Consider the following 24,678-nt stretch of genomic DNA (forward strand, 5'->3'; position numbering starts at 1 on the left):
AAAGAGGAAGTGGCACTCATCCTTGGCTACCATCCTTGGCTGTCTTATAAAAGCAATATTCTGTGTTTAAATATAGCCAAAGAACCCTTTTCCCTTCCTTCCTAGGCCTCAGAGGAAATCCACAGAAGACCAGCTAGTATCAGAATGGAATTCTTTTTTTCAGGAATGAGACCTTCTTTCCATAGAACAGAGGGCCTGAGCAATGAGTACTGAAAAAAATATCTCAATGATCTTCACCATGAGGACCTCCCCTGAGCTAGAGTATGGAAGCCTGGAAACCAAGCATTAGGCCTCTATAAGGAGACCCTAATAGAGAAGAAAAATGTGAAATACTTCCAGGAGGTTGCATGTCCTTGAGCTTACAAGGACAACTGTTCAATTGGGTTTCAATAGAAATGGCAACCTTCCTCTCCACCCTGAACACACACACTTACACACATACACACATGCATGTATGTACATATACTGGCATCCATACTAACCAGTGCAAAGCCAGTTTTTATGTATACAAAAATATGTGCACTAAAACACTTGGACTAGCTCTTTCTGATGAAAAGAAAGAAGTAAGGTTTCCTTTCCTGTAGGAGCCAAACCTGGGGCATCTTTCCCGTTCTTGTGCCCTACCCCCATCATTGTGAAATCATCACCTTTGAAATTCTCTCCATCAGGAGCAGGGAGAGAGAGGGGAAGAGAGGAGCCTATCCACTCTGTTGTGAAAGGAAAGAAGGTGCCAAACAGCATGTCTAACCACCAGGTGGACACACAAAAATCTCTCTAATCATATCAGTCAATAAATGTGCTCAGTTTTCCAGCCAGCTGTCCATAAGCCTGAACCAAAGAAGGAGAGAGAGGGAGAGAGAAAGAGAAAGAGGGGGAAGAGGAAAAAAGAAAGAGGAGGAGGAAGAGGAGAAAAGAAGGAGGAGGAGAAGAAGGAGAAAGAGGAGAAGAAAGAGGAGGAGGAAGAGGAAGAGGTAAAGGAGGAATAGGAGAAGGAGGAAGAGAAGGAAGAGAAGGAGGAGGAAAGAAAAACAGAGAGAGAGAGAGAAAGAAAGAAAGAAAGAAAGAAAGAAAGAAAGAAAGAAAGAGAGAGAGAGAGAGAGAGAGAGAGACAGAGAGAGAAAGAAAGAAAGAAAGAAAGAAAAGAAAAGGAGGGAGATGGAGAGAAGGAAAGGGAGAGGGAGAAAAAGAAATTCAGCATAAGCACAGAAGAGACTAGGTGGACTCAGTCTCATGCCTTCTGTCTGATGCTCTTTCTATCCATTAATATGGAGTCAGTGAAAAAAGTTAGCAGTGAGATTAAACCCCCACAAACACATTCACAAGCACAACCATCAACCCACCTTACCTTAATCACTTGAAAGAAACCATGAATTTTCCCCTGGGATTTGGTAAAAAGACTAAAAAACCCAAAACAAAGGAGGCAGCTGAATGGACAAGCTCCACACCCACCCATGACAGAACCAAAGCTAGAAGAGGGTCTTGCCTGGATTGAAGGTTTTTAATCCGGGACAACATATCCAGATGTCCAGCTGAGTACTGTTCAATGACATCCATTACATCATAGGGCCTCAGGCTCTCCTTGAACTTCCGTTTGGAAACAAGGAAGCGCATGACACTAAAGGGGGAGACAAAAAGGGCCTTGGAACCTCAAAACAAATAGAAACCATAACAACATAAATGCAAATCATGCTTCTGTTCACTATATTAAATAGACCCATGTCCAGTCCTACCCTATGCCCCAGTATCCCTTATCTTCCACCTCAAAAGAAAGAGAACTCCAGCACAAATAAGGGATCAGAGCATAACCCAGTTTAATCAACTCCAGTCTGTCCTTTTGCTAAATCCTCCCTTTCTTACCTGTACCTCACAATTATCATCTCATTGTAGAAAGGTGTAATAATAATAATAATAATAATAATAATAAGTTCAGAACCTAATACTTTTTAAAGTCCTTTCCCATCTCTTTTCTCACAACATCTCTGAGTTAGACATCATAGGGAACATTACATCCATTTTACAAATGAAAAAGCTCAGGTTTAATGAAGTTATAGCCCACAAAAGATGACACAATTTATAAATGGCAGCACCAAGTATTCACTGTAGTCTTCTGTCTCCCAAGCCCAGTACTTTGGCCATTCTCTTACTACTGACTCTCTTAATAGGTATGGCAAATTCTTTATGAGAAGGACACATATTAAGTCCCCAATATGTGGTGGTATGTAGGATATCTGAAACAGGACCCTGGAGATAAATTTCAGAGTTTTGCCTAAGACAAATATTTGCTTATTTGGATAACCTCTGGACTTTTTTCTCTCCAAAATATCTTATAAGAACCCCTAATTCTTTGAAGAACTTTGAACTTTGAATATCTTTCCCTCTTACTTTCTGTTTATTTCAAGAAACACAATGCAAATAGAAATGTTAGAATTGGATTAAACATCATTGGTGGTTATTATGATTCCTGATGATTTCTTTTTGCAGCAAAAACATATCAAAGTTCTGCAAAAGCCTATGTAAACAAGGGCATAGGAACAAATAGGTAGCACAATAGATTAGAATACCAGACCTGGAGTCAGGAAAACTAGCCTCTGACACTAGCTGCATGACTCTGCTCAAGTCACCTGAATATTGGTTTACTTTCCAGGGTTGTTTTGTGGATCAAATTAGATAATAAATGTAAAGCACTTAGCATAGCACATAGTAGGCATTATATTAGTTATTGTTATTATTATTTTGTTGTTATTATTACTATTATTTTATATTATTATACAAGCAGGACAATCTAAGGAAATGTGTCAGTAATCAACAGATGGAATCTACAGTAGAAAACTCTTTTGGGTCTCTCCCCTTTCACTGCTTAGAACTCCCCATGAATTCCACTACAGAAGACAAATGCTTCACCTGTCATGTCTTGTCTCCCTTCCCCTTGGGTGCTGAGGCTCTTACCATACTGCCCTGATGCTGACTTTCAGGCCTGGAGTCAAGTCTTCCGTTACAAACTCACAGTTGCAGCTTTTGTTGTCATCCACAATGTCCTCTCCTGGGAGACTTGCTTCTAGGTGAAAGAAAACACCAGCTGTGAATTAGCTGCTCATTACCATGTCTGGAGATATTATTCATAGAGCCTCAAGAAGCAGAAAGATGTACACAGAGAAGGGCACACTCATAGCTATACTGGGCTATTTGAGGATGCCCAGATCAACAGCAGTGACTCCATCAGTCACTTCTAACTATGTCTCTATAATTACTGCAAGAGCCCAGTTAGTATACAACTCCTGCATGTGACTCTCATCAAGGCCTCTTCTGAACTTCCCTATCACAAGCTAGGATACCACCATCTTTGCAGTCACCCAGATCCTCAACCTAAATGTCATCCTTGAATCCTTATCATCACTCATTCTACATTTCCAATATATTGCCAAATCTTATCATTTCTACTTCATAATAAGTCTGGTATGCATCCCTTGCTCTGATATTAACCTCCCTAATTTAGGTTCTCACTACCTCATACTTAGGCTACTAAGTCTTTTTTTTTAATTAATGTTTAGGGGCAGCTAGATGGCACAAAGTATGGAGCACTAGTCCTAAAGTCATGAGGATCTGAGTTCAAATCCATTCTCAGACATTTAATACTTACAAGCTATATGACCCTGGACAAGTCATTTAAACCCAATTACCTCTCCAAGGAAATGAAAGAATTTTAATGGATCTCTTGTTTTTTACATCACTAAAATTTCTTCCAATGCCCTTCTCTCTTACCTCTCCTAGATAGCCATTCCATATAAAAATAATATTTTTAAAGAAACAGAGGAAGAGGAAAAACAATCAGCAAAACCAATCCAAAAAGCTTGAAAATACATGCAATGTTCTCTACTGGTGGCTTTCCAACTTCTGCAAAGAATAAGGATTGTTATGACCATTTTATGAGGAACAAGGCTCAGAGTAGTTAAATGATTTGTCTGTAGTCATATAACTTGAATTGGCAAGATTTGAATGTGGATCTAGGACTTTTGACTCCAAGCTCAACATTCTTTCTATGATACAAATGCTCTTTCCACTCTATACATGAAGAATATCAATATCAAACAGATGCAAACAGAGCCAGACAGATAAATAGAGTTTTCGACCTGAAGTCAGGAAATTCTGAGTTCAAACTCCAGCCTGAGATAATTACTAACCAACTGTGTGATCATGGGCAAGCCATTAACCCTGTTTGCTTCAGTTTCTTCAGTTATAAAGTGGGGAAAACAATAACATCTACCCCCCTCCCGAGTTGCTATGAGAATCACATTTGTAAAATGCTTAGGACAGTATCTGGCACATAGGAGTTATTGATAAACTTGTTTCTTTCCTTCCAACTCCAGGGTAGCTGTGTTAATGGAGGGGAAAAGAACTAAAGATAAAAAACAATCTGTTCTGTTTCTGAAGGCAGCTTGTTATCATAATAAGATATAAAAATCAAGAGACTTGAATTCTATTCTTGACTTCCTCTAAATAGCTATATGATCTTTAACCTCCTTAGACTTAAGTTTTCTGTGAAAATGGGATGGAGTCCCAGTTATCTTAGAAGACCATTAAAGGTCAGTGATATCTCATATATGAGAAAAGATTGCCCAATTTATTATATCAAGAGACAGCACTATCATAACAATGATGCTGATAGGAAATGGCTTTGGGATATAGCTCTATAATCACATTTAAACTATACAAGGATAGAATACTCTTAGATGCTACTACTATAACAGCATATATATATGAGCTTGTGTGTGTGTGTATACTAAAGACATGTATATGTAGTGTATACTATACTATACATATACAGCATATATATGTATACATACACTATACACATACACATACACACACACATATATATATGTATGTATGTATGACAGCTAGGAGACACAGTGGATAGAAGCCAGGTCTAGAATCAGGAAGACTAATTTTCTGAGTTCAAATTTGGCCTTAGATGGTGTGTGATCCTGGGTAAGTCACTTAACCTTGTTTGCTTCACTTTCCCCATCTGTTAAAAATAAGCTGGAGAAAGAAGTGTCAGGCATCTGGGTTTTGCTGAATTTCTAAGTGTATGTAGTAAATAAATTAATTTAACACATCAATTAAGCAAGCAATTAAACAGAGTAGGCACTAAATGTCAGTAAACTTGAAATCAAGAAAAGATATAATCTATCCACAGAATACAATGTTTTTGTTTTTGTTGTTATAATAATTGCTTTATATTTTTCAAAATACATGCAAAGATAACTTCAACATTCACCCTTAGAAAACCCTGTTCCAAATTTTTCTTCCTCTTTCCCTACTTTCCCCCTCCCTTAGACTACAAGCAATCCAATATAGTGCATTGCAATTCTTCTAAACATATTTCCACATTTATCATGTTGCATATGAAAAATCAGAACAAAAAAGGGGGAAATGAGAAAGAAAAAAACAAGCAAGCAAACCACAACAATAAAAGAGGTGAAAACACTCTGTTATGATCCATACTCAGTCCCCACAGTGCTCTCTCTGGGTGCATATGGCTCTCTCAGTCACAAGTTTATTAGAACTATCTGAATCATCTCATTGTTGAAGAGGGTCACATCCATCAGAATTGATCATCATATAGTCTTGTTGTTGCCATGTATAATGATCTCTTGGTTCTGCTCACTTCACTTAGAACCAGTCTCTCCAGGCCTCTCTGAAATCATCCTGTTGGTCATTTCTCAGAGCTCAATAATCATGGGACACAATGCTGATTATAGCCTAGGCATTCTGCAGGCTCAGAGCCACATTTAGCTGGTGTACCTCAACAGGTCACAACTCAGTGCCTTTATTTACTCTTCTCTGTCTGCATGTAATATTAAGACTTTAAGCCCTACGTTTACACTTCATTGGTTTGTACACCAACACTGGGCTGCCATCTGCCACAGGGGCCTAGAAGAACAGGTCTGAGCCCTTAGAATCACACCATGGGAAGACAAAACTTAATCAACCTGATCTCACCTTCCGAGTTCTGCCGGGACGCCGCGCCTTTGATGCGGAATGCTTGCCGAGCTCGGTTTCGATCCCCAAAACTCCAGCTCTTGGGCACTTTGCTTGGGCTGTCCTCGATGCTCTGGTCTGCGCTGGGGGACCTCCGGACAGTCTGGGCCTGCGGAGAACTTTTCCCCTTGGCACCAACGCCTCGGGGACTGGAGAAGACACGATCTTTCAAACTGACCTTCTGACTGTTCAAGTGAAAAACCAACAGGAACAGACAGACAGACACACACACATACAGAAAAACAGCAAGAGAAGTCACTCCAGAAAGAACACACAGGCTTTCTTTCAAGTGTTTATGACTGACAGCACCTCAACTCAATGGAAGAGAGACTCTGGCTGGAGAACAAAAATATAAAACTAAAAAATGGGAAGGCAGAAATGGCCGCTTCAGAACAGCTTCCACAAGAAGGAATTGAAAAACAAAGTGGGGAGGGTGTTAGTTCAGAGAAAAATTAACTCAATGAAGAAGGCTGAAAAAGAAATGTCCTCCAATCTCAGGAGAATGAGAAATAGGCTCGAGTCCACAGGCTTGACCTGATCCATTCCCAAGTCAAGAGTCCGGCTCAGGTGAAGACAGCAGAGGGAGGCCATGGAGTGACTAGTGATGTTTGTGAATCCTTAAATCACTTTTGTGCTATCATCCAGAAGCATCAAAAGCCTCTTCCTTACCTGTCCTCATGTTCCCACTGCTACTTCCTCCCTGAGTACTCACTAAAAGAATTAACTTGGCATAATCAGATATGTTAGTCAAAAATAGATTGAGAGAGAGGAGAGAGAGAAGGAGGATGGAAAGGAGAAAAGGGAAAAAGGAAAAAAAGGAAGGAAAGAAGGGGAGAGAAGAAAGAAGAAAAGAAAAGAAAGGGAGGAAGGAAGGAAGAAAGGACAGAAGGGAAGGAAGGAAAGAAGGAAGAAAGGAAAAAGGAAGGAAGAAAGAAAGGAAAAATAAAGGAAGGAAAGAAGGAAGGAAGAAAGAAAAGAAGAAAAAAGAAAGGAAGAAAAGAATGATAGGATGGAAGGAGGAAGGAAGGATAAGAGGGAAGAAGGAAGAAAGGGAGGGAGGCAAAGAAAATATTTCTTTTCCCTAAAACATCTTTCTGTTTCTTGAGGCTGATCTATCATTTAACCCATTTGCACTCAGATGTTCTTTACCAAAACTTTTCCCAGCACCTTCTCCCCTCTCCTGACCCACTCCCAACTCAACTTAAACCAAAAGCAGACCCATGCCCACTAATAGGTGGTAGATTAATTATAGATGACTGAGTCTACAGAGCAACAAGTATGCAACCTGATATGATTCAGTCCTCATATTTCAGCAACAAGCACACATGTTTGGTTCATGTCCTTGGCTGGAGTGGAGTGGGGCACATGACATTTAACTTGGACCATTTAAGATCATTCCTCATGTGAGGTTCCTGCCTGGAAATCTATCAGAATAACAAAGGAAAATGCTATTACAACTCGGAACTGACTTTTTTACAAGCCTACCCACTCCTAGCAGGCTTATAATTCAGAGAGCTGAGAGTCATTTAGCACAGAAGCATCAGTGGCCTTGGTCAGTTAAGTTCAGTGACTGGCATGCAGCACTAAAGTCTGAAAGAATCAGGACTGTTGGTCAAAATGTAGGAGCATTGAATGGGCAGCACAATTCCTGTCATAGAAGCTCCTTTGCCCAGAAAAGGAAAAAGGGACAAATCCACCAATGCAAACTACCCCTGTACTTTTAAGGACCTGAAATGACCTCTTTGTGAGTTTGTCTGAAATAATGAAGCTGTCAGTTGGGGTTCAGACATCCTTGAGTTATAAAAAGAGTTTCTGTAATAGGATCTGACCTACATAGAAGATGGCTAAAGTTGGCCTTATATATATTTAAGGGCAAAGCTTCAGTTCCCAATTATGGAAACTCGCACCCCTTTACAAGGACCATCCAGTGTTTTCCCACCCCCCACAATCATCTAGGTTAGAAATCAATCAATTTGCTGCTAGGTCAAATCTTTGAGATAATGCAATTTTTTTCCAAAAAAAGCGGGGTGGATGCTCTTTAGTTCCCATCATCTTAGATTGCATCTGAGCTTCTCTGAATCCACTGTCTTTTCACTCATTGCACAGTTGCCATGGAGATGACTGGGACACCCCCAATTCACTCACAGCTGACTTTCCTGCAGCAGTAAGGGGAAAAAGATGAGGTAGGGAAAAACATACACTAAAGTCATAAAGGATAATTGATCAGTGCAACTCTTCACTCAAAAATCAGAGGATATCTCTTCTAGATCTGGCTGATCTTACTGAGATTTCAAAAGTGATTTTATAATATCTTTGGCATTGGGAAGCTTCGCAATAAGCACACCACAGTAATGTGCATTCCCACCCCCACCCCCATGCAAATAGAAAAAATTTAGAGTCTGCATTCATACACAATCTCTCTGCAGGGAAGGACTAGAAGGGCACAGGGAAGGGGAATAGGCAAGGATATAGTACAGAGAAAACCAAAGGACAGAGACACTCTCAGCAGATCTAAACCTATTTTCTCACTCAGCAGGAAGGCCATGCAGAGGGGAGTACAGTATCCCTGGGATCATCTCTTAGAGATATTAACAAAGCAAACATTAAAAGGCTTTCTTCTGCATATGGCAGGGTAGATTTTGCCACATACATGTATATATGGAAAGTCTGTCAAGACAGGAGATTAAAAATAAGATACTCTAATGATTTATCAGAGAGAAGAAGAGGCTCCTTTTGATTGGTACAGAGACCCAGGGAGAAAATAATCTTGTATGATAGAACCTCATTATGGCACCATCTTAGGTTCTACTCAAATATCACTTTCTATTCTGGTTTTCTTAACTAAGAATTCATGAAGTTTTCTGGAAAATATTTTGATGACTATATTTTCATATAATTCCATATTTCCTTTGTAATCCTATGTATTTTATTTTATGTATTTTTTCTGAGATGAGGTCCATAGACTCCTAAGACTACCACACAAAAATTTCAGGAACCTCTCCTGTTTTATAGGAAGCCTGTGGGGCAAATCCTTATTGGTGATGTCACCTTACATATGGGGCAAATCCTTATTGGTAATGTCACCTTACATAGAATTCTTTTTCATACATGGCTAACTAAGCTCTCTTAGTTAGATAAAGTACAAGATGACCCTACCTTACATCCATCAAACTCTTCTCTATATAAAATAGTGTTATGAAGACCCAATATAGTAACAATTGCCAAAAATGTTGGTCCATCATCTTCTAGTGTACTTGAAAATTATGGATTCACAAACCAAACCAAAACACAGACCACTAAAACCAGAAGCAATTAATTTTGCTTCACTGATCCAGTTTACATCTCAGCTACATGTCAAGTGTCTGATTCCCTTTTTGCCAACTCCCCTTCTTTTCCCCTGCCTCATATTCCTAATCCAGAAGGCAGCTGATGCAGCTATAACATGTTAGTTTCACCAGAAGAACAAGAAAAAGTATAGAAGCAGTTGGAATGCCAGAAGCCAAGGGAATCTGAAAAGTGGACCCCTTGCCCAGGAAAACTGAGAGAAGGCTAAAGTGTGGTAGAATTCTTCCTGAAGAGAATCAAGGGAGGTCAAGGTCTTACTCAAGCAAAAATAAGTATTTTTTTGCTTGGAAGATTGGCGTGTGAATTTTCATGATCCATTCCTTTACTCATGTTTACCAGTTTTATCCAAGGGAAGTTCAAAGAGACAGATAAGATGGAAGGGCAAGAAGTCAGGCAGATACAGAACATTCTCTGAACAGGGGTTAGAAGGATCAGGACATGGAAAAATCCAGACATTTATTCTCTGTGACTGGTGCTTTGTTCTCAAGACAAGCCTCTCCATCATGTGTCTTTGAATGATTACCAAGTAGCAGAGGTCAACAGACCTTCTACTCACACTAGAATCCCTGTACTTGTGCAGTGGACTTTCAGGAAGGAGCAAAGGGATTTCAAAAGAGTATATCTCAAGAACTACTTTGCTACTTTAGTTCAAAGCTCCTCAAATGTCCATTTCAGCAAACCTCAGTCCATGTAGAATTGATGGATCCCCAAGGAATATGGTACCTCAGGCTCTACAAGAAACCCTAATATTTCACCTTAATGTACCCTCTGTCTTCAGAAAGGCAATGGGATTGCTTGCTATTTTCAAGAAGAAATCACTAGTATATCATTTAAAATTTTGTTTCTTTGGGAATTTTTTCCATCAATGAAGATCACATTCTGTGTATAACTTATAGTCCCAGAGAATTGTCTGAGGTTGGAAAGGGGTAAATAACTGCCCAGGGTTACATAAGAAGTGTCAGAGGCAGGATTTGAATCCAGACCTTCTAGACTTCAATATTAAAGTTCTCTCCATTATACTATACTGCCTGTTCTTCAGAGACATCAGGAATGCAATCATCCAAGAGAAACAGTAACCACAATAAAATGAGTTTTTAAATCATCACTAACAAAACCGTCCCTGGAGGATGCTGCTGATGGTCCAAAGCCTTATAACCAAGCCCTCTAAAGCCCAAATTTCCATGCAGAAACTTGACTCTGGAGTCATTCAGCAATTAAGAAATGCCAAGGTTCTGCAGTGATAAGATTAGCAATTACTCTGTTGTGAGAGTGCTGCTGACGTGGGCTGTTAGAACCAACCCACGGGCTGCCAGCGGGCTCGGACTGTGTTGGCAGTACCAATTCCGCCAGGCAAGATGTGTAGTGGGATCTATGGGGCAGAAAACTGCACACTTTCACATGCTTGAATGAAGGACATATGGAAATGAATCAGAGAGGTCCTTCAGAGTCAAGCAGACTGAGGGGAAGAAGATTACAGAAGAGAGAAAGAAAAACACTTGAAGTTTAATGCTTCTTACTTCCAAGTAATAAAGTGACTCAAGGCAACTTAACTGGTAAAAATGAAGAATGACAGATAAGCCTTGTTGTCAGGGGAAGCTGTAGAAGACAGTTAAATTGAGCCATCCCTCACTGCACCTGCTCCAGAAACAAGCTGAACAGCCCAAGGCTGCCTACATACTGACTCCTGTCAGGGAGTTAATAAAGTATCAGTCCCGCTGTGTTAATACCCACACACAATGATAGGAGCAAATGGAGCTGTTTCTGTCCATCGATGTGGGGATCAGGTCTTACTGTTCTGGGCATCTGTGAATACTGGATAACATAGATAATCTCTTTTTTTATTATTTTTAGGAAAAATTTGGAGTCAACCTGAATCTGGACACTGATTTCTCTGAGCTTTGACTGACATGAGGGTCTGGGGGCACTTCACTGGAATCAGGAGTGGCAAGCTGAAAATATAATTATTTTTCAGCAAGGCTTTTGTCAAAAATATGTTGAAACATCCTCATGGACAAGATGGAGACATGTCCACTAGGTAATAAATAATACACTTAGGTGAGTTTGAACTTGATTGAATAATTAGAACCAGGAAATAGAGAGGAATCTATCAATTGCAACCTTGGTGACTAGGGGCAGGCACACAGCCTCATTGGTCTGATTTTGTCCTTCTCTTCCTCAATTAACTGCAGAGTTTCCTGGGGTCTCTGGAGTAAAATATAAATTGTTTGACATTTAAAGGCCTTCTCAGACTGATTCCAGCTAACTTTCCCAGAATGTTAGTGCACTAGAATGCATTACTCCCCTTCCTATACTCTCTGTTTCAGTCAAACTGGCCTTCTGGTTTGTCCTATACGAGATACCATCTCCCATCTCTAATCCTTTGTGTTGGCCAAGCCCTAATGCCTAGAATTCACTCTTCCCTCAGTTCAGCCTCTTAGAATCCCGTTTTCTTTAAGACTCAACTCAAACACTATTTTTCCACATTAAGCCTTTAAAAATACTCAGGTTTTACTGCCTTTTTTCTGTATTCATTACACGTAGTACATAGAATGTAAGTTCCTTGTAGGCAGGAACTGTTTATTTTTTTCCCCTCGTTTTTTACTTCTAGCACTGCATTTGGTACCTAGTGCATACTAAATAAGTAGCTGATTGATTGATTGGGTGCTGGTAGACCTCTGTCCTTTGTCCTTTTCTATTCAAATTTTATCAGTGACTTACAGGAAAACAGAGATAAAATGCTTATCTCATTTTAGGATGACTCAAAACCAGGAGAGGTGGTTAATAAATTGTATAACAGATTTGGGATCCAAAAATATCTCCAAAAGGTGGAATTATGAAGCATGTCAAATAAAGATGAAATTTAATTGAGATAAATATAAAGTCTTGTATCTAAAGTTTTTTTTAATAAGTTGTACAAGTATTGCAGAAATAGAAAAGATTTCATGTTAAAAAAAAAAGCTGGGACATGATTTTGATAGATTATAGGATCAATCAAAATCATTCATAAGACATGGCAATCCCTCCCCAAATTAATGCAATCTTAGAATGAATTATCTGCATTCTGGCATTTTCCAGCCATTGTACTAAGCACTGAGGAAACTAATAAAGAAAAACATAAATTCCCTGCCCTCATGGAGCCTACAATTTAGTGAGGGAGATAATAAGTAAAAAGAGTAATATACAGGATAAGTTGGAAATAATCAACAGAGAGAAGGCCTTGGCATTGAGGGGAATCAAAAAAGCCTTCTTGAAGAAGGTAGGGTTTTAGCTAAGATTTGAAGGAAGTCAGAAAATCCAAGAGGTAAAGATAAGGAGGAAAAAATTACAGGCATTGGTCATAGCCAATTAAAATTCTTTGATTTTGGACATAGAATGTGTTGTGTTAGGAAGAGTAAGGAGACTGTTGTCAATGGAACAAAAAGTACAAGGAAAAAGAAAGTAATCAGAATGATAAAGGGATTCAGATTGATTGATTATCAATTGAGGGTTGTTAGATATAGTTAGCTTATGGAGGAGAAATGATTTGATATAATATGACTTTTAAATATTTGAAGAACTTTGCAAAAAAAGATTAAAAATATTCTGTTTTGAGACAAATAGGTGGAAGTAACATAGAGCAGATTTCAGTCTATTCCAAACTTTCTAGCAACGAGAATTGTTCAAATTTGAAATAGGCTGTTTAGTAGCAAGGAAATTTCTTGTCAATGGAGATCTCAAAGCAAAGAAATTACCACTTATCATGGATGCTGCAGAGGAGATTCCCATTCAGGTACAGGTCAAACTAGATGAAACCTGAGGTCCCTTACAATTCTGGGAGTCTATGATTCTAGGAAGAATGAGAGAAAAGATAGAGAGTTTGGATGATGAAGAAATATTCAACTTTCCTCTTGTACCAAAATAATGACATTGTGAGAAGCAGTTGGTATTTATTAGAAAGCAGTGCTACAAGGTTCTTAAGCTCCAAATATTTCAAATGTACATATTTCAAATGATAAAATCTCTATATCATCTATACTCTTATTTTCCTTCAGGTTGCTACTCTATTCTCATCTCTCCAAAGCTGTGACTGAAGTCCTAGAGTGGGTATTTGAGAACTAGAATCAGAGAGTCCTTCAGGACATCTTATTATAGTTCATCAGAGGCTGTAGGAGTCAGGCTGAAGTCATGGTTAATCTGAAGTCATTCTTTCCTATGGGAATTTCTTTAGGGAAATCCAAAAATAAATAGATTCCATTCTCCCCAGTGTTCCAGTTATCTCATGGATCCCCACCATTATTCCCTCTCTTCATTCAGTTAGCAAATATCCTACCACTAATTTAATCCTAATGATCACTGGACCATTACCATTATTTCTTCACTAGATAGCTCTGCTTATGTATTTCTGTCAAATATATCTGGATTATCTTTGATTAAGCTCTTTGAGGGCAGGGATTTTAAATTCTATACCACTCCAGTGGCTGAGTCCTGCTAATCACAACTTTGAAGTTTCTCAAATATTTGTTTCTTGAAAAGAAAAGACTTCAAGGACTGCTAAATATGTCTCTTAACTAATTAGAAATGTCAAAAACAAAGGCCAACATCAAAATGTGAGATAGTGGAAATTGTGCAAGAAATTAATCTTGCAGATTCTAGCTAAAAGCAAAGAAGTAACATCATCCAAAGTAACTGGAAGCATCCATTGTTTCTGATTTTGCTTGAGAGGTTGGAACCTCTACAACCAGACCAAGAAAGCACTAACAGGAATACAAGATATATTCCCATAGCCAAGAAAGGGGAGATGGGTCCTGAAGAAGAATATCCAAGGAAGAGAAAAATGGAGAAAAAGTCAGGCACAGGTTCAAGGAAGGTTCAGGGAACAAAAAGTAAGTGGGAGTACCGGAGAGAATGCTGGATTTACAGTAAGGAAGGTATGAGTTCAAATACTGCCTCAGATGTTTAGTGTGACCCTGAACAAATCACTTTACCTCTCAGCCTCAGATTCCTCATCTGTAAAATGGAAATAATATTAGCACATATCTCACATGGTTGTTATGAGTCTCAAATGAGATAATACATGTAAAGTACTTTGCAAATCTTAAAGTGCTATATAAATACTAGCTATTATGATGGAATTTCAAAGAAAGAGAATCTAGCATTTAGCTTTTGGAGAAGAAGGGATATTAGTGGTTCTCAATTTGTGCTGTTACTGAATTATTGACCTCACTTTTCATATTTCAACTCCCCAAGAGTCATATATCCCTATGTCCCAGTGGCCTTTATTGCAATACAAGAAGGCTTTGTCTCTTTGCAAAGCCCCTTACAAGTTCCAAGTGCAGCCTCTGCCTCCCTAGCAGACATGATGCTCGGTGATATCTTGGAGACAGCTATAATCCCATCATTCTTGCCTCCTCATCTGAGCAGGCAGTAGAAAGAAAGGAATGGGATGTGGGATGTATGCTCCCAATCTCACTAGGAGTTTATGGTCCCTGGACAAAGGCTGGTGGAACTGAGGATGTCAGATGGATTCCATACCACATGCAGGATGCCATCTCACAAGCATGCTGCCCCCCTGGGTCCCTGGTCTCACTGCATTTCCCCACACACACACACTCAGCACAGGTCCCTTTGGGCATCAGCACCGACAGCATGCAGGCGATGAGAGGACCAGTCATCAAACCCCAAGGGACAGAGTCGCTGCCTACATTTTTCCGTGCTCCACTTTTGGGGGAGGAAGAGGTTGGAGAAGGAAGGAGCCAAAAGAAAGTTCAGGGCAAGCAGGAGAATGATAGACATAGTCACACACCAAGACAATAGAAAAAGACATGATAGAAGACATGGAAAAGTCTTATGCTCCTTAAACAGATTGTCAAGAAGCACAAGTTCATAAGGAACTAGGGGAGTTATTTGATTTTTTCCCCACCATCTTGTCCAGTCTGCATAGGGGACCCTGAATCTGGCCTGTGGGCCAGGATAGGGAGGATGGAGGGATGAGTATCCAACACTCCTTCTCTGTATGGGTTGGGACCTCCCTGTGGGAGCTTCTCAGAAGCTCCCCCCGACACACACAGAGAAGAGGCATCCTTTTGGTCGATGGAGGCTGCTTACACATTAGTCTAACTGCATAGTAGAGGTTCTAGAAAACACCAAAAACAAACAGTGTAGGATCAACTCACCCAGGAAGGTTTACTTTTGAGTTTTCAGAAAAACCAGAACATAACTTTTCCTTTTAATTGTAAGTTTGTTTGATTTTTTTTCAGCTCTGGAAAGCAGGAAAAGCATCTCATCTTTCCTCATCTTTGCCACCACCAAAATGAATAAAAATTTTCCATTCTGCAATGCTGAAGTTTTCTTTAAGACATTGCTTGAGAATTGATTCAGGTACAAGAGTCAGATGCCCCGGAGGGTGGCTATGGATCATTATCTCAATGGAAGCTGATAGATGGCTTGAGAATGCTCTCCAAGGTCTTCCCTCCCCCTATATCTAGTACCTCTATTAAGCAGGGCAGTATTTAGAACAGGGGGGAGCAGGGCAGAGAGAATGGGCCGTGCAGCAGTGGGTTAGTCCGTGCGACGCATTTCCCGTGGTACCTAGAGTTTCCAGAGCAGCATCCACACAGAGACTCTTTGCACGGTTTGCTTTTACTGGAAATGAGGGGAGAGCACAAATTAGTTCGGGAAGGCAACGCCAAACAGGACACTTTCATTCTGGTTTGTAGATGCATCAAAAGAGAATTAAACGCCATCCGTTTAAGGGCCAGGCTCATAGCAGGAATCTGTACTGAGCAGCTCCCTGGGTGCAGGGTTCAATTTGTTTAAAAGAAAAAAAAGAAGAAAGGAAAGAAGAAAGGAAGGTAAAGAAAACAAACAAATCAATTCAGAGACTGCATAAAGGGCACTGCTCAGCCTCCAGTCCAGCATCACTGAGAAAGTCCCAGCATCTCACCATTTACTGATTTGGGGCAGCAACTGGAGTCAGTAAATGTAGTAAGAAAGAGGAACTTCAAATCAATTCTTCTGCCTATTTGGAAAAAAACTCTCTTTTTTCCCAAAAGTTCATATATATATATATATATACATTTTGTTTTTTTCTCTAAAGTCAGAGTTCAAGTAAACATTTTTTTAATTTATGTATTATTTTTTGCTATTTTCATGCTGACAAAAAATAATACTTGGGATTGGGCCTTGTCAAAAACTGTTGAGAATGCCACAAATCCTGCAAAGCCACAGAGCTAAGGAAGGGAAAACTCAGAGGTTCCTCCATTTGAAGCTCAAATGTTTTGGGGAGGAAGGGAAAACAGTGCAATTTAGCTTTATTGACTGGTTAACACATCAACAAAGCTTCATAGATCCAGCCAAAGGGGTCAGACAGTAATTCCACCTTGGCCTCTCACACCATCTGACATTTCCCCAAGCCAGGCCTCCCTTGTTATGGAGTAGTTACCACTTTTTAGAGGTATGACAAGATAATTAGATGAAGCTGAAACACAAGTGAAATTCGATATTATTCAGGAGGCAATGGCTGAGGTGTCATTGGGTGATTTCTCACAAACTAATAATAGCTTTTATGCAGAGAAACCAAACCTGATTCCAGTTTGAGCTTGGAAGGCCACGTACTTGTCACCTGGGTTATAGAGGACTTTGCAGACATAACTTGTTGCTTCAAGGAATTTAACCCACATTACAATACAATCCACCTTTCTTCCTTCCCTCGAAAAACCCAAAATGTTTATCCACTTCCCCTTAACAGGCCCTGGTACACTCATAATTGACTAGTACACTAGGATCTAATATGCACTCTTTAAAATTAAAAAAAAAAAATCTCTGAACAGTAAACCATGCTTCCTTGTTGGCAGAGAACTATCTTTACCACATGTTCCTCTCTATTGGAGGAACTATTAGCAGCAGTTTCAGATCCCCCATTTCAGCATCAAAAGCTGAGATCATCAAAATAAGATTTTACCCAAACCCATACTTCTTTTGTCTAATTGTTTTTTTTTTAACAGACAGAATACTTTTTTTAAAATTCCCTTCTTGTAGCATCTGAACTTTAAATTTAAATATATTTGATAGCCTGGAATCCATTTAAACTAATAGACAGATTACTTTAAAAAAAATTCCTTTCTTGTAGCATTTGAACTTTAATTTGGATACATTTAAAAACCTGGAATCCACTTAAACTATAAGTTTAATAATTAATGTGATCCTTTAACAAAGAAATCTTAAAATCCCCCAAATCTTCTCCTTCCATCTATCAGATGGTCTCAATGGCTTAAGAACAGGAAATTAACTCCATGCAGGGAGAATTTCTGCAGTGCCAACCCAGCATCTCTGTGGGCTCCAAGTGGGCAAAAGTTCTATTGAATGGGTGCTAAGTCAATAAGGCAATCAGCAGGTAGACCGTAACTAATAGTAGTCAAATCTTGCTTCTTATTTTTTTTGTCCTGTTTTGTTCTGTACTCTTGTTTTGTCCTGTACTCTTGTTCAACAGTCAAATGTTTTACCCAAGAACTATCCTCAAGAGCTCTGAAGATTGTTTTCTCTGAAGGTGTTTTCAGGGAATAACAAAAACAAGTTGGAAAGAAGGTCAGCTTGGTGAATCATGTATATCATTCACGACTCTGAGGGCCAAGTCTGCCTCATGGAGAACGGTGCAAAAGGGTGGCCCCTGGGCTGGCAGGCGGTCCTTCTTCACGTTCTGATCTGTCACCTGCTCAGATCAGCCAAAGGGAGCTCACTGCACAGCCCCAAGGCAGCTGACAGCCTGCCTCCCTCCAGCTGGGATCTTGAGGTCTGCAAGAGGGTGGCTGGCACAGTCAGGCCTACACAGACTCTCCGCCGAGACCAGACAGTACAGAAACATGACTCAAACACCTAGACTCCACTTCCTCAGGGAAGTGCTGCCAGAGAGCTGGGGAAGGGCGGGAAATGCACATAGAAAAGAGGAAGAGGTGAAGTCCCCAGGTAGATGGGCACAGGTAGAATCTCCCTGCCTCCCCACTCCCAGGCACAAAGACATGAGTCAGCAGGAAATGAGATGGGATGAAATAAAATGAAGGACAAAATCAGAGCATTCCACCGATTCTTAATGAAGGTATCAGGAGCCAGACAGGCCCTCCAAGACCTCAGGCCATAGTAACGTGACATGAGGGGAAGTGGATCTCAAAAATAGATTTGGGACCAAGCCACTAGAAGGATTATTTATCTGTCTAGTGTTATAAATATAGATATCACAAAACTAGTCTTGTTTAATCTGTTTCAATTTTTGCCAACCTAACTCACGTCACAAGAAAGGGAAAGTCATCATAAATTTCACAGCACAGCCCTGGGGTTATGATTTCAAGTGATTATAAAATCACAAGTGAATAAACTCAGCATCATACAGTTCAAAAGGCATCTGTGTCCAGGAAGTACAATTTTATTGGTGAAAGTCAGATTTTCTTATATGTAACATCTCCTACCTTTTCAAGGGTTACTTTGTAACACAATCTGGAATAGTTGGGGATCTCTTCTGCATAAATGGCAAGAATTCAAGGGCTCATCCAAGTCAGGCTATTTGATAAGGGCCAGAGTAGACAGAGAAAACTACCAGGAATTTTCCCAACAAGTCTCTCTGTCCAAAGGAACAAACAGCTAATTTGTAACTAAAAAAATACAAGCTCCCCATGGAGATAGGAATACCAAGTCTTCAACAGACTGTGAAAGGAAGCAAGGAGAATTAATGATGATAACCAATCTAAAGGATTACAGACATTCAGTTTTCACCTCTCTTCCTAGAATAACAATGACATCTATTTGAGCACCTGCTAGGAACTGTTCTGGGGGTTGAGTGGGTTTCTTGAAGAGGGATATACAGGATGTCACCAATTTTAAGGAAGTGAGAAGGCAACCATGAAGGAGGGTTTCCATAGCATCACAATGTGAAGAGTACAAGATATACATGATCAATTAGTTAACAAACCTGCCTCTTTATGAATAACCAGCACTCGTGACGTTAGAATCTCAGGCATTAGGGCTGGTTTTTATTATTTAAGGAAACCAGGAACTCATTTCTATCAGGTAGCTAATTAATGGAAATTTCACACATGCAGAGGAATGTTCTTTCTTGCTATTGTTTAGAAAAACAGAAGATAAGTCTTCCACTGGATGAAGCACCAGTCAAACATGGCAAAATCAAGTCACCATTGGTTTCAGGGCACCAGCATCCTAAAAACCAAATGTGCTACTTACCTCTTTGCTTTCATCTGGGGAAACTAATCTCTCCACTACCATTATCCTGATCTTTTCTTTCTCTCTTTCTCTCAAAAATCTTTCTCAAAAAACTTTGGAACTCCTAAGTGGACCAGGCTTGGCAATCTATTGGGGAAGGTTTGGGTATATTCCTAAAACATGCCAGCATCAGAGTTATAAGTTTATAAAGTACTGGAGTTGAGGGAGGATGCATCTCATGGAAAACACATAGGAAAGAGGCTGGGCTATTCTAGGAATGAGGAAAAAGAAGGAGAGGGAGAGGGAAAGGAAAGAATCATACAGAGCACATTACAGAATATTATTACAGGAGCCAGTGGTATGTCCTCACCTTTAGTCCTGCCTTCAGTGAGAGCCACCTCATCTCAAAGAGGACAGAGCAGAAGTCAGAGAGACCCAGAAAAGGGCAATGACAATGATTAGAAGCATTTGGGGAGAGGGGAGGTGATATATTCCAAATTGGGGATGGGGAGAAGGAAACAAAGAGACTGTCTAGAAACTACTTGGAGTAGAAAATAGCAAGTCACTGTAACAAGCAACACAATCCTGAATAGCCCAGAGATGGCCATCTAGACACCTCATGATCATTCTCACAACACAAGACCATGGGGTCAGGTGGGAGAGACTAGTGGAGAGGAAAGAGTGTTGAACAAAGTTGAATTGGATGAAAGGAAAAATCTACTTCACACAAAAGGAACTTAGAAAGCACATAGAGATACCACCCAAGGCATGGTTTGTATTAATTCTCAGCTAAATTGGATCACTGAGAGACAGCAGTGTCATTCCACTTTTCTCAGCCAGCCATGGGTCTGCAGAAGAGGGAAAGCACAGCACAATGACCACAAGAAAAATTTCAGCAGTGGCCATGATGGATCTGGATATCAGCGGTGAGTCTTCCAACAGGGGCTGGAGTACAAGGCTTGCTAGTCTTCCCAATTCAGGGCATATAGCTATTGTTTCCTTATGGGAAAGTCAAAAACACATTTCCCCAATATACCATCAGTTATGTAGGAAAGTATGACTGGGGAAGAGGGGAAGGGGAGTGTGAAGAATTGGACCTAATTCTTTCCTCTTAAGCCCCTAAAGTCAACATCAGACCTCACATTTGTACAGCCAAGTTTCACATTCTTACAGAAGCTGATTGAGGCAGGAGTGTCTGATGAGCTGGTTCTGCTGTTAAACCACAACTCAACTATGAAAACATGATCTTGGTGAGTGGTATTATTTAGCAGCTTGTGGATTGAGCATTTTGGAGGCTATGGCTGCACACATAAGCTCTTCTAATGGAATTTAAGGGGGAAAAGATTCAATTAGGAGACAGCACAGCCCTACAGTATGTTTGAAAAATTGTCCTTATTTTTCATGATGAAGGGCACAAAAGAAATTTTGTTGGTTTTTTTTTTTCTCCTCTCAGAGACATGAGTCTTCTGCTAAGGTTTTCCTGCTTGGGTACCAAGTCTCACACCCTCCCATGCTTATGCAATCTCGCACAATCCAAATTCCATAGAGCTTCACAATGTCAGAGCTGGAAGGATCCATAGATATTATCCAGTCTGACCCCTTCATTGTGCAAATGAAGAAAATTGGGCCTTAGAAAGTACAATAGTATCTTGTCCCATTTATTGCCTTTCATCAGCTCTCCCGGATTAGGAACCAGGAGAGAGAAACAACACCTAAAGAGTTCCTCAAAAAAAAAAAATGATCTATGTTCTTATGAAGAAATAGGGAACTTTCTAATTGAGGAAATATTTGGATCAGAATTTCTACAGACATTCTGAGCCTGTGGTTGGATTCTGGTATGGAATAGGGAGGAAGGGTTGATAAATCACACAGGAAGAAAATTCCTGGGATCTCTAATGAGTCACTCCCTGATTTAGATAGACAAAAGTCATAATGAGATTGTGGTATCGTGCCTTAAACAGCAACAGGAAGTTTTTCCCAGTCCACTTGTGAAGATATCCATAAATCTTTATAAGATCCTTTGCCAAATAGGCTGAGCAAAGATTTCTCCCCCAGTCAAAGTTCTCACAGCCCCTGGTGTAGAAGCTACGAATTACCCTGGTCTCACACCCACCTACCCACTAGCTAGGAGAAGAGACAGGGACGCTGTGGAGAACATCCAAGAAGTCTTAGTTTGATATAGTAGGAATGGGGTGAGGTCTTAAAGGAAAGGTCTGCCTAAGGGTCATGTATATTGTATCAGCTAGACCAGAAGCCTCTTCACCACAAAGGGGTGTCTAGAGAGGTGACCCTCAAAAACAATGTGCATTCTGCCATCAGCTATCCCCAGAAGCCCCCATCCACAGAGCCACGAAATAATTCCAGATTACATTGAAGAGAAAACAGTCAAAACAAAGGAAAAGTGATTTAAGGACCAACATCACCATTGTGCATGTGATACAGACAGACAGAAACACGGGCACAATCACACAGACACCCACAGACCACACAGTGAGAAGCGCACACACAGAACTTGTTCTGCCCATGGTGCTCAGCTCCCTTTGGCTGAATACACCACAGACGGAAAAGAGGGCTAAAGGTAGATATATAAATACACACACAAACGGAGCAATATACCAAATAGAGCATGGGAAGGCAGGAGATATACAGACCTTGGTGATGGCTCAGGCTGAGGTTCTTTCCTTTAAACAGAAGCAACAGTGAGTTAGTAGATGTGTTCAGTACAAAGGCCACCAAATTCTCCCCATAAATAACAAATGGCATAATCTATCCAACAACTGGGTAGCTCTCCTAAAGAAGGCAACTCTACACTGACTAAGCCCACCCCCCTGGTATTTCACTCTGTGGGAGCCAACTGTAATTAATTCTTTTTCTTCGCCTTCCCAACAAGAGATTAAAAAGATGCTTTACCCAAAAAGCCAACCCTAATTTTATCCAGATCCAAGAGATGGGAGTCCTACTTGATCCTATTCCCACATTTTCTAATAGGGTAAAATTAAGCTTAAAAGAAAGATACTGATCTTGGTTTCTTCTCTGCCAATCCTACTCAATTCAAATGTAATCAGGAGGGAGATTTTAAGAATAAATGTCATGGGGCTATTCAACTCAGAAATCAACCATTCATTGCCAAATTTCTCCACTCATCCTACCCAGAACCCCAAACTAGCTCATGCCTCAGCCAAGACTATGAAGTGCTATGATACAAACCTGGAGATGGGGGGTATAGTACTCCTGCTTCTTGGACTAATCCAGGTCACCTTCATTTTCCTTCACAGTAACCCCCACCCCAAACCACAGACCCCCAGACAAAGTCTAGATGAGTTGATCATCTTATGCTGGGGTCCCACACAGGCTCCCTGGAACTCAGACCCAGGCACACCTGAGAGAAAGGGGAAGGGTTGTCAGGGACAGAAGCTGGTGTCAAAGGCACAGCTGCCACTGACCTTGTCACACAGAATCATCATTGCTCAGATTTGAGGACTCTTTCTGCCTAAGACCTCAAGCAGCATGCCCAATAGCTCAACATACAAAAATCTCCCCCAAGAATACACAACACAAGGTAATACAGACACACAGGGGAAGCTACACAAAAATGAATCCCCAAAGCCACACTTCTGCTTATAGGTAGCCTCAGAGTGGAAGAGGGGCTAATAGGTACTGCCTTCTTGTACCCACAGCTAATGTCCTGATTCCTCAAATTAGCTGGAACAATGGGCAGAACTAAGCAACTTAATCTAAATGTCTTGATGAAATTGCCTACATTGATGTCATTGGTGGCTTGGTAAGAAGGATACTGGAAATCAAAAGCCCACCAAGCAGGTACATGAATAATCTGTCACACCATCCTAAGGTGGAGTGTCATATTCTAACATTCTCCCTGGTTGTCTGACTTCTTCAAAACCGTACAAAAGAAAGAATTTTCCAAACAGATGCTATGAGCAAGCAAATTATAGAATCCTAGGATAAGAAGACTCAGAAACTATCTAACCCACCTCCTGCCAACTCTTGCACAGCTAATGAGCCATCCTACTTTTAAGATACTCAAAGAAGGCTAAATGAAGAAGGGGTTATATTGTGATAGAATTAGAAGAAAAAATTACAAATAAAGGAATACATGTGGATAAATCCGGATATATGAAGACCTACAGAAAGCACAGACAGGAAGGGCAATGGGAAAAAGACAGATACAGGCACCAAAAAATAGAGAGCTTATCAGTTTTTCCCCATAGCTTTGGCCATTTAGCTGCTGACCTGAAAGTGAGTCCAGATTTGCTCTTGAGGTTTCGAAGAAGTTCCAGTTGATTGAGAGGTGGAATCAGTCTGGAGTACAAAAACGGAGAAAAGAGTTAGGTTTTCAATCAGACCACCCAGAATCTCTCAAAAGAGCCTTTCATCTACTTCTATTAGTATCAGCTTTAAAAATGGGGAATTTGACATAAATGCTCAAGAGCCACCCTAAAATGGTCTTGATATTAGCAGAAGAGAGAGAGAAACTTCCTTTTAATGGTCCTGGCTCTAACTTACTGGGGAGTAATACCCTTCTGTGCTCCCCACCAATCTGTTTTCAGAGGAATAACAAAAAGTTCAAAAATTTGGAAGAAACCTTAGATGTGGTCCAACATGATCATTTTACAGATGAACAAATTGAGACCCAAATAAATTGTCAATTATATACAGTCACATGGCTAGTTAGAAGTAGAGATAAGATTGGAAATAACATCTCCTGATTTTCACTTCAGGGCTTTTTCTACTAATCAGCTTGACTCATCAGAGGAAATGATTGAAGGTTTTTGAGCAGGGAAGTGATATACAAAAAAAATCAGTATTTGGAAAAGAATAGTCAGACTATATATGTTTAGAATAGATAAGAGAGGGAAAGATTGAAAGTAGGGAAACAAATATTTAGTAAGCTATTGGAGTAGTCCAGGCATAAAGTGGTAAGAGCCTGAATTAGAGTAGTAGTAGCTGCAGAAATGCATAAGGTAGGACCCCAAATGCTATTGACATTATAAATGAGGTTGATTAATTGATTAAAAAGTCTAAGGAAAAACAAGAGTCAAGGATGATTTCTTTTTTGTTAAGTGGTGGTCACTTGGTGTTTATCTAAAC

The 24,678-nt window shown here is 40.1% G+C and overlaps 1 protein-coding gene across 6 annotated transcripts in view; it reads right to left on the bottom strand.

The window, feature by feature from the left end:
- Positions 1-24,678, bottom strand: part of KCNQ2 (potassium voltage-gated channel subfamily Q member 2) — a 155,458-nt gene that overhangs the window by 14,311 nt on the left and 116,469 nt on the right. For 3 of the 6 annotated variants that reach the window (XM_051976754.1, XM_051976756.1, XM_051976753.1), the window contains 6 exons: positions 23,821-23,889; positions 22,221-22,250; positions 15,952-16,005; positions 6,001-6,224; positions 2,947-3,055; positions 1,484-1,615 (listed from right to left, as the gene is read on the bottom strand). In XM_051976754.1, coding sequence (XP_051832714.1) covers positions 1,484-1,615; positions 2,947-3,055; positions 6,001-6,224; positions 15,952-16,005; positions 22,221-22,250; positions 23,821-23,889 — 618 coding nt within the window. The remainder of the gene's footprint in view (positions 1-1,483; positions 1,616-2,946; positions 3,056-6,000; positions 6,225-15,951; positions 16,006-22,220; positions 22,251-23,820; positions 23,890-24,678) is intronic. The other 3 variants (XM_051976755.1, XM_051976758.1, XM_051976757.1) reach the window with 1 other exon arrangement.

The sequence above is a fragment of the Antechinus flavipes genome, chromosome 2 (assembly GCF_016432865.1).
Source record: "Antechinus flavipes isolate AdamAnt ecotype Samford, QLD, Australia chromosome 2, AdamAnt_v2, whole genome shotgun sequence".
NCBI lineage: Eukaryota > Metazoa > Chordata > Mammalia > Dasyuromorphia > Dasyuridae > Antechinus > Antechinus flavipes.